Source organism: Myotis lucifugus, unplaced genomic scaffold, assembly GCF_000147115.1.
Source record: "Myotis lucifugus unplaced genomic scaffold, Myoluc2.0 scaffold_162, whole genome shotgun sequence".
In the NCBI taxonomy this organism is placed as follows: Eukaryota; Metazoa; Chordata; class Mammalia; order Chiroptera; family Vespertilionidae; genus Myotis; species Myotis lucifugus.
Genome location: NW_005871210.1, coordinates 861,529 through 871,844, shown reverse-complemented (window position 1 = coordinate 871,844; position 10,316 = coordinate 861,529). Strand labels below are relative to the sequence as shown.

The window sequence follows — 10,316 nt, the reverse complement described above, 5'->3', positions numbered from 1 at the left end:
TCTATGAGCAGGGGGCTAGGGCTAGGGATGAGGGAAGAGATCTCACCTGCGGGGCTGGGCGGGGTCAGGGGCAGCGCCATGGTGTCCTGAGCAGCATTTAGCAGCAAGGTCTTCACCTGGAGAGACAGCCTCAGCCTTCACTACTCCCATCCCAGGCCTTGAGCCCAGGTACCAGATACTTTGAACCCCATCCCTAAGCCCAGACACCCTGTTCCCTGGTACTTCTCGTCCCAGGCTGGCCTCACCTTGGTGCTGCGAGTGAGGTCAATAGGTGTGTGGCCACGGAAGCTGCTTTGGGTGTCCCTCTCAGGCTCCTCAGAATCTGAGTCACTACCAGAGGTGGGAGGCGAAGGCAGTGGGCACAGGGGCTCCTCGTTCTCTGCATGGATGTCAGCACCTAGGAGAGGGAGGTGCAATGGGAACCCACATACAGGATTGCGAAGTGGGGAGCGTGGGAGGCACCCCTTTTTCTCCTCCCAGTCCTGTTCATATGCCCCTGCAGGTGAGACTGACCAGCCTTTAGAAGGAGGCGGGTGAGTGTTGGGGATCCCAGTCCAGCTGCCAGGTGTAGGGGTGTGTTTCCCGCAAAAGTGCGTGCATTCACATTGGCATGGAGCTGTGGAGTGCAAGGGAGTGGTTGATTATAGCACCAACTGACTGGCTTTCCCTCTCCCTACATCTTCACCATCCTTGGTCCCTCCATGGTCCTCATTCCTACCTTGGTGACGAGATGGGTGACCAACCCCAGCTCCTCCATCTCTGTGGCCAGGTGAAGAGCTGTTCGGCCCCCCTGCCGCTCTGCAGCCTCCACTTCAGCCCCGTTGTCCACCAGCAGATCCAGGCACTCGGGGCTTCGGGCATGGACTGCCAGGTGTACTGGGTACAGCCCTAGGGACATAGGACACTCAGCCTGCAACTGTGGCTCCGACAAGCTGATCTCTACACCTTATGTCCACTCTAGGCACTCATCAGTTACTCTCCCTGATCCCTACCCTTGCCCCTGGTCCAGATGAGGTGAAGAACTCACCCTCGAAGTCTGGCATGTGTAACAGTTGGGGCACGGCGGGAACCCCACTCCGCAGCAGCGCACCCAGCAGGTCAGGGGCACTGGCACCTGCCCTCAGTGCCAGGTGCACCGCTGAGTCTCCATGCCGATCAAGCAGTGTCGGGTCTGCGCCCACCTGCAGCAGGAAGCTCACCACGTTGGTCTGCCCGGTGATCACCGCCAGGTGCAAGGGTGTCTGGGGACACAGGCAGAGTGAGCCAGGCCCGCCCCTGGCCTAGACCCACTTTCTTTCCAACTCTTAGCCTCCCATCAATAGGTGCCCCTCACCTGGTGCAGGTGGTTGGTGATGTTGACCACCCCGAGGTGCCGAGCATGATAGATGACATGGGCTATCTGCTCGATGACACTGGTCTGCCCGTGAATAATGGCCAGGTGCAGCGGCCTGGGGGTTGGGGATCGAGACTTTGGTTTAGCAAGCCCAAGCAGTTGGAGCATCCTCTACCCTCAAAACCCCACAGCCTCCACAGCCTGCCCTGCTGGGGCCTGTGGAGCCCAGATGTCTCTAAGGGCAATGCAGCACCTGAACGGAATCCTTCCTGAGCACCTTTTGAGGTAGATAAGTACCTTTAACACTTGACAAAACTGAAGTACAGTGGGGCCTTGACTTACGAGTGTCCCGACTAACGAGTTTTTTGAGATACCAGCTGTCTCTCGGCCGACTTTTTGCATTGAGTTGATAGAGTAATTTGAGTTAACGAGCTCCTTAACGAGCTCGGTCTCGGAACGAATTAAACTCGTAAGTCAAGGCCCCACTGTATAGAGAGATTAAGTATCTTGAACAGAACTAGTACATAGCGAGCCCGACTTGAAAGCGGGTCTGTTCAACTCCAGAGCACCCCACGACCTTCCACAGGACGCCGAATCCCGATCCCCGACCCGGGAGCCCATCTCACCGCGCCCTCCCCCCGCCCCCGGCCCCGCCCCAACCTACGTGTCTCCGTTCTCGTCTTGCGCCGTCAGCAGGTGGCGCTGTCCCGCCAGCAGCGCGCGCGCGTCGGCCGTGACGCCGTAGTCCAGCAGGGCTTGGGCGCTGCGCTGCGCCAGGCTGAACAGGCGCTCGTTGTACTCCCGGGCTGAGGGCGACAGGGGGCGTGGGCGCGGGCGCGGGCTAGGTCCCCCACCCCCAGCGCTCCGACCCCCCGAATTCCGGGGGCTATACCTCGCTGCAGCAGCTCCTGAGCTTGCGGTTTGCGGTGGGGGTCCTCGGGGGGCGCGCTCGGTTCTGCTGCTCCCTCCCGAGCATCCCCGCTAGGTGCCCCATCGGCCATCTGCGCCCCGCCCCCGCCCCCCGGGTAGCAGCCCATTGGGGCTGCACCGGACTGGTAGGGACTGTAGGCCAAGGAGGAAGAGAAAAAGCCGAGGCTGCCACCTGTGAAGACAAGCAGTCTGTGGAGAGGAGGCACCAGCCTGAACTCTCCCAGATTACCTCCCACACAACTTCTCTCCCCTTTACCCCTTGTCCCTCCACCGCCCTTCATGCCACCAGCACCCCTCACCTCCTCCGGCTCCTCCATAACCCCCTGCCGAGCCCCCAGAGCCTCCACCCATGTGGGAGCCACCCCCAAAAGGCTGGGAGAAGGTGGGCAAGGCTTTCCTCCGCTTCCGCTGCACCTCCTCCTTGTCTGCAGAGGGAAATGTGGTGTTAGAACCCCAACTCATGGGCCACTCAAGAGCCTCGTCCCAAGGTTGGTAATGACCCTTCCCCCCAAAGCCCTCTTAGGACCACCTCTTTCTGGGGCCTTCCCCACTCCTAACCTGACTCACGGGCACCCTGATCTAGTTCTTGGGACTTTCCAGCCCAGTCCCAGCCCTCCAGCCCCCTTGGGATCTCCAGCCCTGCTTCACCTTCCACCAGAGGGTAATAGGTGAACTGTTTGGAGTCAGAGACATCTCCCCCACGCTTGCGTTTCAGTTGCAGGAACACAGTTACCGGCCGCTCAATCTTCATCTTGTGATAGGGAGGCGTCCGGAACACAATGGCATACTGGGCCAAAGGAAGACAGACAGTGTCATTGAGGCCTTGGCCTAGATGGGCCCCCACCCTGGCCAGGGGTCCCTAGGGCACCTGTTTATGAACATCTGTGGGAGAGAAGTCCCCAAAGGCCTGCCATCCATTCTCATCATCTTCGTAGAACCGGACCTCAATGTCATCTACAGGGAAGATCGAAGCTTGGCCACAGCTCCTACTGGAATCTTCAGGGCCATTTTTCCTGAAGTTGCCCTTGCCCCCAATCTTGACACCCAGCATCCTTAGTTCCTAGCCTGGGCTCCAGCCTCACCTTTCTGCACCTTGTCACAAAGCAGATAAACCTCATCTCCACCCCGCACGGAGCCAGCTGTCTTGTCCATTCGAGAAATCTTCAGATTTGAGGCCCCAGGAGACTCTATGGGGGTGGGATATCAATTACTTGAGATGATGTAAAAGTTATGGCCCCATTTGTGGAGCCAAGTGCTTTGCATCTGAACAACCCCAAGAGGAACCACTAGTATCTGCATTTACCCAAGACAGAAACCATACTCAGAGGGGAAATGGCTTGCTCAAGATCATTTAGTCATACGTGGCAGGGCCAAGTTCAAACCCAGGCCTATCTGACCCCACAGCTTGAGGATGCCTCATGGCTCTCTCTGACACCCAGGTCTTGCACCCCAGGTAGTCAAGATACTCACTACTGTCGTGGATGGGCTGGGAGATAACAGGCTTTAGGGGCAGTGAGAAGGAGCCATCGCTGGCTCGCAGGAAGGCGGAAAAGCGCAGTCGCACAATGCTCAGATCCATCACCTTCTTCAGCTCCTTGGCCTCCTGCTCCAGCTCCCGCCGCTCAGCCTCTGCACAGTGGGCACAATGTGACCTCTGGACTCCTCCCCTTTCTCTACTCCTTTCATGTCCACCTCCCAGGACTCCCTCCCCACCGTACCGGTAAGGCCCTGGGGCCTGGAGCGGAGTCTCTGCCTTTGAAGTTTTTGTATCATAATCTCCATCATGTTCTTCTTGGTCACATGCAGGACACCCAGGTTGTTAAATCTGAGTAGGGGAAGGAGAGTCAGAGGTATTGCAGGTAGTTCTTTCCTCCTGAGCCACCCACCCCACTGCCAGGCTCAGCCTAGCCTTACTTCCTCTAGGGAGCTTTTCTGGTTTTTACTTGTGGCCTTGGGTTCTGGGGCCAACCTAAGTCTCTCCCTAGAGATGGGCTGGGGCCTAGGACTGGCAGGTAACGAGGGGGCATGCCAGTAGGGGCCAGGGGTAGGGGACACCTACTGGGCAGTCATGTCCTTGGGCCCCACAGACACAGCGCAGACCCCCAGTTCCGAGCATTGCTTGCCCACCAGGCTGTGGGCATGGGCACGAGGCGGGTCACTGTGTGTTACCAGGTCCACCTCGATCTTGGCTGGTCCCTCGTAGTTACAGATCTGTGAGGGTTGAGGGCTGTCAGTAATACCCCTGGATACACTGTCCACTAGCCCACCCTCAAGCACCATCCTTGCTCACCTTGACAGTGGGATAAGTCTTCCGGCCCTTCTCACTGGAGGCACCTGGCAGCCCTCCATGGGAGGGGCCTTCACAGCCATATCGAAATCGGAAGCCTCGCTGAAGGTCCCAGGATAGAGTGACATTGTGACCAGGGAGGACCCCTGCCCCGCCCCCCCCCTCCGGCCCCAGAGCCAGACATACTCCCTGCCAGCAGTGACCATAATGACTGGTAGTGTCTGCCGGAATCACAACCACACCACTGTGATCAGCAGCAGCCAACCATCCCAACCCTAAGTGGCTTTTGTGGTCAGTGACCCTGCCCAAGACCACCCAGCTACAACTACCCCATTTGCCCCCAAAGCTGAAGCCATCCCCTACCATCCCTTCCATTCACTTACCTGCTTAGGCTGTTCCACGATCACCAGGTAGGGGCCATCAGCTGGGGACAGAGGGGCCTTGCTGATCCAGGATCTCTGAGCTCATCCCCAAGGCAGAAGGCACACGCTCCTCCCTCCCCCTCCCTCTAAGACAGAGGTTCTCAACCCGGTCGAATGACCCTTTCACAGGGGTTGCCTAAGACCATCCTGCATATCAGATATTTACATTACGATTCATAACAGTAGCAACATTACAGTTATGAAGTAGCAACGAAAACAATTTTATGGTTGGGTCACAACATGAGGAACTGTATTTAAAGGGCCAGAAGGTTGAGAACCACTGCTAAGACAAGGGGAGGTTAAAAGACTTACCTGTCTCTGGGGCAGGCTCCTTGGGCTCCATAATGGAAGGGTTGAATTTGAAATCATCATATTCAATGATGCCATCCAGACCCTGGTTTGAAGACAGACTGGGGTGGCAGCTGATCCTGAGCCACCCCCAGGGCCCTCCACCTCCCGGCTCTCTAAACCCTCAGTAATCACTCCCTCTCCGTCTCATGTCCATAAAAGAGCTCCCATTGGAAGCAGTTTGCAGACAGACTAACAGGCAGGCTGAAATAATCGGAGGCATTACAGGTGTAAGGGAGCAGAAGGAGCACAGGCCGACTGATAGACAAACGGGGGCAGCCGGCCGGCATCGGGGCCGGGCGGAGTGACTCACTGGGTCGTAGCAGCTCTCCATGTCTCTGGGCTAGGCCCGGTTCTGTCTGGTGGCTCCGGTCGGATTCTGTTTCCCAGAGTTTCAGGCGCCCGCCTTAGGTTAGGAGGAGTGGCGGGGGGGAGTGAGAGACAGATCGGGACCGGAGTGCGGGGAGAGGGGGTCCCAGGTTAGGGGGAGGGTCGGATCTCCTCCAGCCACCCGTCCGGGTGTGGCGGGGGAGATCCGGTGGAGGGCGAATCGGGAGCTGGGCTGGGCTAGGCCGGGTAAGGGGCAGGAAAGTTAGAACAGCTTAGGAAAGTCCCGAAAATACCAGGGGGAGGCGGGGCCGGAGGGGGCGGGACTGGAAATGACGCACTGACCACGCCCCCGACGCGGGAGGGGCGCCTGATCGGCACCGGCCTTTGGATGCCCGCAGCCTCTGCAGGAAGAGGGGCAACCAGACCCAGGGAAGCCCCCGTGGGGCTAGGCTCCCCTCCTCTCTCCAGGGCAGGTGCCGGGGACTGCAGGGTCTTTCGAGACCTGGAGAGGCTCCTAGACGGGGGAGGAGGCCCGCCTCCCGCCCCCTTCGCCTCCCCCACGCTGGAGCAACCTTGGGATTTTCTACCCAAAGGGAGGCCACGGCTGATTCACCCGGGGGCTTTTGGGGGGACATTCCTGCTGTAGGAAGGCCTCCTCCCCGAAGGCCTGTAGGCGGGGGCTCTTCCCAGTGGGGGGATCCGGGGTTCTGCCCCAGGAGCCGGTCTCTTGGGGTGTGGGGGGAGGGAGGAAAGCTGTCTCCTCTCTGGGATGGGCCCTCTCCCCGAAACATCTCGGCAGCGGTTAATTCCCACGCCGCACTTGTTAGGGGTGCTCATGTCCCTGCTCCAGTCCCAGGCCCTGTGTGAGGTGTGTGTCTCCATCACAGGTATACAAGTGTTATTTCAGCCCATGTGCTGGCGTGCGTGCAACAGGTGAGCGACCTTAAACTTCTCAGGGTGGACACATGTCTGAGCTTGTCTTGGTATGAAGGGCGCCGGTGGACATATCTTTGAGTTTGTGCGTGAAGGGTATGGGTCCAGGCACCTGAGAACGGGTGAGTATGTTTGCATGTGTACGTGTGTGCGAAGCTGAGCACACGGACGATGCTGTGCACTCGCCGGCATAGGTACGGGTCCGCGTGTCTTTGTACAAGGATGCCGATGTGTGTACCCGGGTGTCTGGTTCGTGTGCGTGCTCTGCGTGTGTGTGCAAATGCCGCTTTCCAGTCCTGGAGCTCCATCAGTCACGGGCCCTCCTCCCGCCCTTCCCGTGCCTCGGCCACCCAGGGATCTGAACCCGGCCACTCACCGCGGCGGCGGCTTCGGTTCCCGCTTCTCTCCCGGCCCGACCCACCTCGGACCCGTCGCGACACTTCTCGGGTCCCAGGGCTCCAGCGGGGAAAGCCCCTTTTCCGCCCCCGGGAGGGGGGAATTCCCGTGACGTTTCCGTGCGTCACGCCCTATGCCCTTTTTCATTGGCTGAAAGTTTAACTCCGGATGCCTACAGCCAATCAGGAGCGACTCTAGCGTGCCCCTTACCGGGGAAATACTCGCGCCGCGCGGGGAGAGGGGAGTGGGATGGTGGTCAGCTAGGCGCTGTCTCTAGCCGCGGCAGGGGCGGGGGGCCTGGCGGGGGGCGGGGGGAGGAGGGTGTGTGTGTGGCGGGCGTGGTAGGGGGTATCAACCAGAGGCAGGATTCGGGGAACTAGCGCCATCCCCCCGCCAAGGGTCCCGACTCCGGTCTCCTCACTCACGCAGGCCTGCCTCAAACAGCTGGCAGTGCTGTACTCGGCTTTTGCTGTGCCTAACGCTTGGCAGGGGAACCCCAGGGGGAAGCTGAGGGGCCCCAACCCTCTGGTTCCCCGCCCAGAGAGGGGCCCCGCTGCCGGGAAGAGTTAGGGGAAGGAAGTTGATCTTGCAGTCGGTCCTAGGGCGCCATCTGGCGGCCTCTCTGGAATTGCAAGGAGATCCGTAACCATCCTCTCAGATTCTAACTCCTCCCCTGGAAGAGACTCTCTGGACCTAAAACGTGTTCTATAAATGGCAGGTTCACAGCGGGCCAGACTTTCAGACATGACTGAACTTAGGAGCGCTGGGCCTGGAAAGGCTTTGCTCATTCGTCCCAGAGACTTGGGTATTAGAATTAAAAAGGTATCCACAATCTTAATAGTTCAAACTTCCTCCGATGCAGGAAGTTGCCTTTTATATAGTCCCCAACGTCCGCTTGTACACTTCTAGTGGCAGCAGGGTCAGTGCTGGAGCTCACAAAGTACAACTCCGAGGCTGGACATCTCTGCTCGGTAGAGACTCTCTTTAGGAATGCCATGAGTACCTCCATTCCTGGAGTCATCCTACCTTGGGCTCAGAGAACACAGGCTGTTTTTTCAGATCTTTCCTACAACTTTCCCCTAACCTTTTTTTTTTTTTTTTTAAATAGATTTCAGCCAGAACCGGTTTGGCTCGGTGGATAGAGCGTCGGCCAGCGGACTCAAGGGTCCCGGGTTCGATTCCGGTCAAGGGCATGTACCTTGGTTGCGGGCACATCCCCAGTGGGGGGCGTGCAGGAGGCAGCTGATTGATGTTTCTCTCTCATCAATGTTTCTGGCTCTCTATCCCTCTCCCTTCCTCTCTGTGAAAGGTCAATAAAATATATTTAAAAAAATAGATTTCAGAGAGGAAGGGAGAGGGAGAGAGAGACAGAAACATCAATGATGACAGAGAATCACTGATCAGCTGCATCCCGCACACCCCCACTGGGAATCAAGCCCACAACCCAGGCATATGCCCTTGACCGGAATCAAACCCGCCACCCTTCAGTCCGCAGGCAGACGCTCTATCCACTGAGCCAAGCCAGCCAGGGCTCCCCTAACCTTCTTAATAATGGAATTACAGGTATGCACTAGCTCTGCATAAAGGAAGACTATTATGGCTCTTCATTTGGGCTATTTCCTGTTACTTCCTCTTCCACTTCACCTTGCCCACAAGTGGAATGTGCCAGGTACTATATTAAGGTACTTTACTATAAGTTCTTGTTCTTCCTTCCAAACATCCCTAGGAGATAAATATTACCTTACTTTACTGATGAAGAAATTAAGTCTCAGAGAGGCGAAGTAACACAGCTAGAAAGGACAGAGCAAGAATTCAAAGCCAGTCTGTTAACTGTAGGATAAAGCTCTTTCCCCACAAATTCATACAATACATAGAATGCAGAAAATAGTATAATGAACCCCCATGTTCCCATTAGTCAACTCCAACAATTCACAATGTTGGCCTGGAAATTTTAACTGACTCAAGGTTTATTGTCAGTTGCTATAGCCTCATCTAGCTGGGCTTAAGAAACTTCTTCATTGTTTGTTCCATTTATTTCCAACCTAATAGTTATTTCTGTTTTTGTTTCTAAAGTGACTTTAAAAATATATATTTCCATTGATTTCAGAGAGGAAGGAAGAGATAGATAAAAACATCAATGATGGCCCTATCCTGTTTGGCTCAGTGGATAGAGCGTCGGCCTGTGGACTAAAGGGTCCCAGGTTCGATTCCGGTCAAGGGCATGTACCTTGGTTGTGGCCACATCCCCAGTAGGGGGTGTGCAGGAGGCAGCTGATCGATGTTTCTCTCTCATTGATGTTTCTAACTCTCTATCCTTCTCCCTTTCTCACTGTAAAAAATAAATAAAATATTTTAAAAAAACAAACAAAAAAACCCCATCAATGATGAGAGAGAATAATTGATCGGCTGCCTCCTACATGCCCCACACTGGAGATAGAACCCACAACCCAGGCATGTGCCCTAACCGGGAATTGAATCGTCATCTCCTGGTTCACAGGTCAATACTCAACCACTGAACCATGCTGGCCAGGCTATCTCTGTTTTTGTATGCAGCCCTAGGACCTGGCCCAAAGCAGAGGCACCATAAACTCATTCTATTCATTCACCAATAAATAGTGAGGACATACTTTAGAAAACAATGTCCTTGTTTGAAGATAAAAATCAAATGGAGATATGTCAGTTGGTGGGTGATAAGTGCTATGGAGAAAAAGTAGGTAAGGGGGCAAAGAGTGATAAAAGTTTTATATGTGGCAGGCGGGGAAGGCTTCTCTGATAACATTTGAAAAGTGACTTGAAAAAAGTGGACTGAGTTATATGGATATCTGCGGGAAGAACATTCCAGGTGCAGGGATTAGCAGTGTACAGATCTGATATGAATGTGTTTGGCATATTTGAAGCATAGTAAGAAAATTAGGTAGGTGGGATAAAGAACTTTTTATTTATTCTGAATGAGATGGAAAGCCAGGTTTTAAGCAATGAAGTGAAAATGGATTTTAAAAAGATCCATTTGGTTTCAATGTGGAGAGAATAGAGATCATGGAACTAGAAAACAGGAGGGTGACCAGTGGTGGCTGAGGAATTGGATGTAGAATATGAGAAAAGAGGGAGTCAGTTTGGCATAAGAACCTAGAAGAATGGAGCTGTCCTTTAGTGATATGGGGCAGACTGGGGGAGGAGCAGATTTGTGGGGATGGGGGTAATCAAGAGTTTTTACTTTTAAGTTTGTTATGTTTGAAAGCCAGTGAGGCATGCAAGTGGAAATGAAAGGGGTAGTTGGACATAGTGTAATGGATGGTATTTAAAGTCTTGACAGTGAACAACATTATCCAGTGCTGAG

The 10,316-nt window shown here is 55.2% G+C and overlaps 1 protein-coding gene across 1 annotated transcript in view; it reads right to left on the bottom strand.

Moving 5' to 3' along the window:
* Positions 1–5,954, bottom strand: part of NFKB2 (nuclear factor kappa B subunit 2) — a 7,178-nt gene extending 1,224 nt beyond the window's left edge. The window contains exons 1-19 of the mRNA XM_006095937.3: positions 5,634–5,954; positions 5,285–5,366; positions 4,934–4,974; positions 4,554–4,652; positions 4,323–4,474; positions 3,982–4,088; positions 3,734–3,892; positions 3,346–3,450; positions 3,132–3,217; positions 2,912–3,050; positions 2,563–2,688; positions 2,226–2,435; positions 1,998–2,139; positions 1,334–1,448; positions 1,028–1,241; positions 719–888; positions 514–616; positions 246–397; positions 47–116 (exon numbers count right to left, since the gene is read on the bottom strand). Of these exons, the coding sequence (XP_006095999.1) occupies positions 47–116; positions 246–397; positions 514–616; positions 719–888; positions 1,028–1,241; positions 1,334–1,448; positions 1,998–2,139; positions 2,226–2,435; positions 2,563–2,688; positions 2,912–3,050; positions 3,132–3,217; positions 3,346–3,450; positions 3,734–3,892; positions 3,982–4,088; positions 4,323–4,474; positions 4,554–4,652; positions 4,934–4,974; positions 5,285–5,366; positions 5,634–5,654 (2,293 nt within the window). The 5' untranslated portion in view covers positions 5,655–5,954. The remainder of the gene's footprint in view (positions 1–46; positions 117–245; positions 398–513; positions 617–718; positions 889–1,027; positions 1,242–1,333; positions 1,449–1,997; positions 2,140–2,225; positions 2,436–2,562; positions 2,689–2,911; positions 3,051–3,131; positions 3,218–3,345; positions 3,451–3,733; positions 3,893–3,981; positions 4,089–4,322; positions 4,475–4,553; positions 4,653–4,933; positions 4,975–5,284; positions 5,367–5,633) is intronic.
* Positions 5,955–10,316: the final 4,362 nt, after the last annotated feature.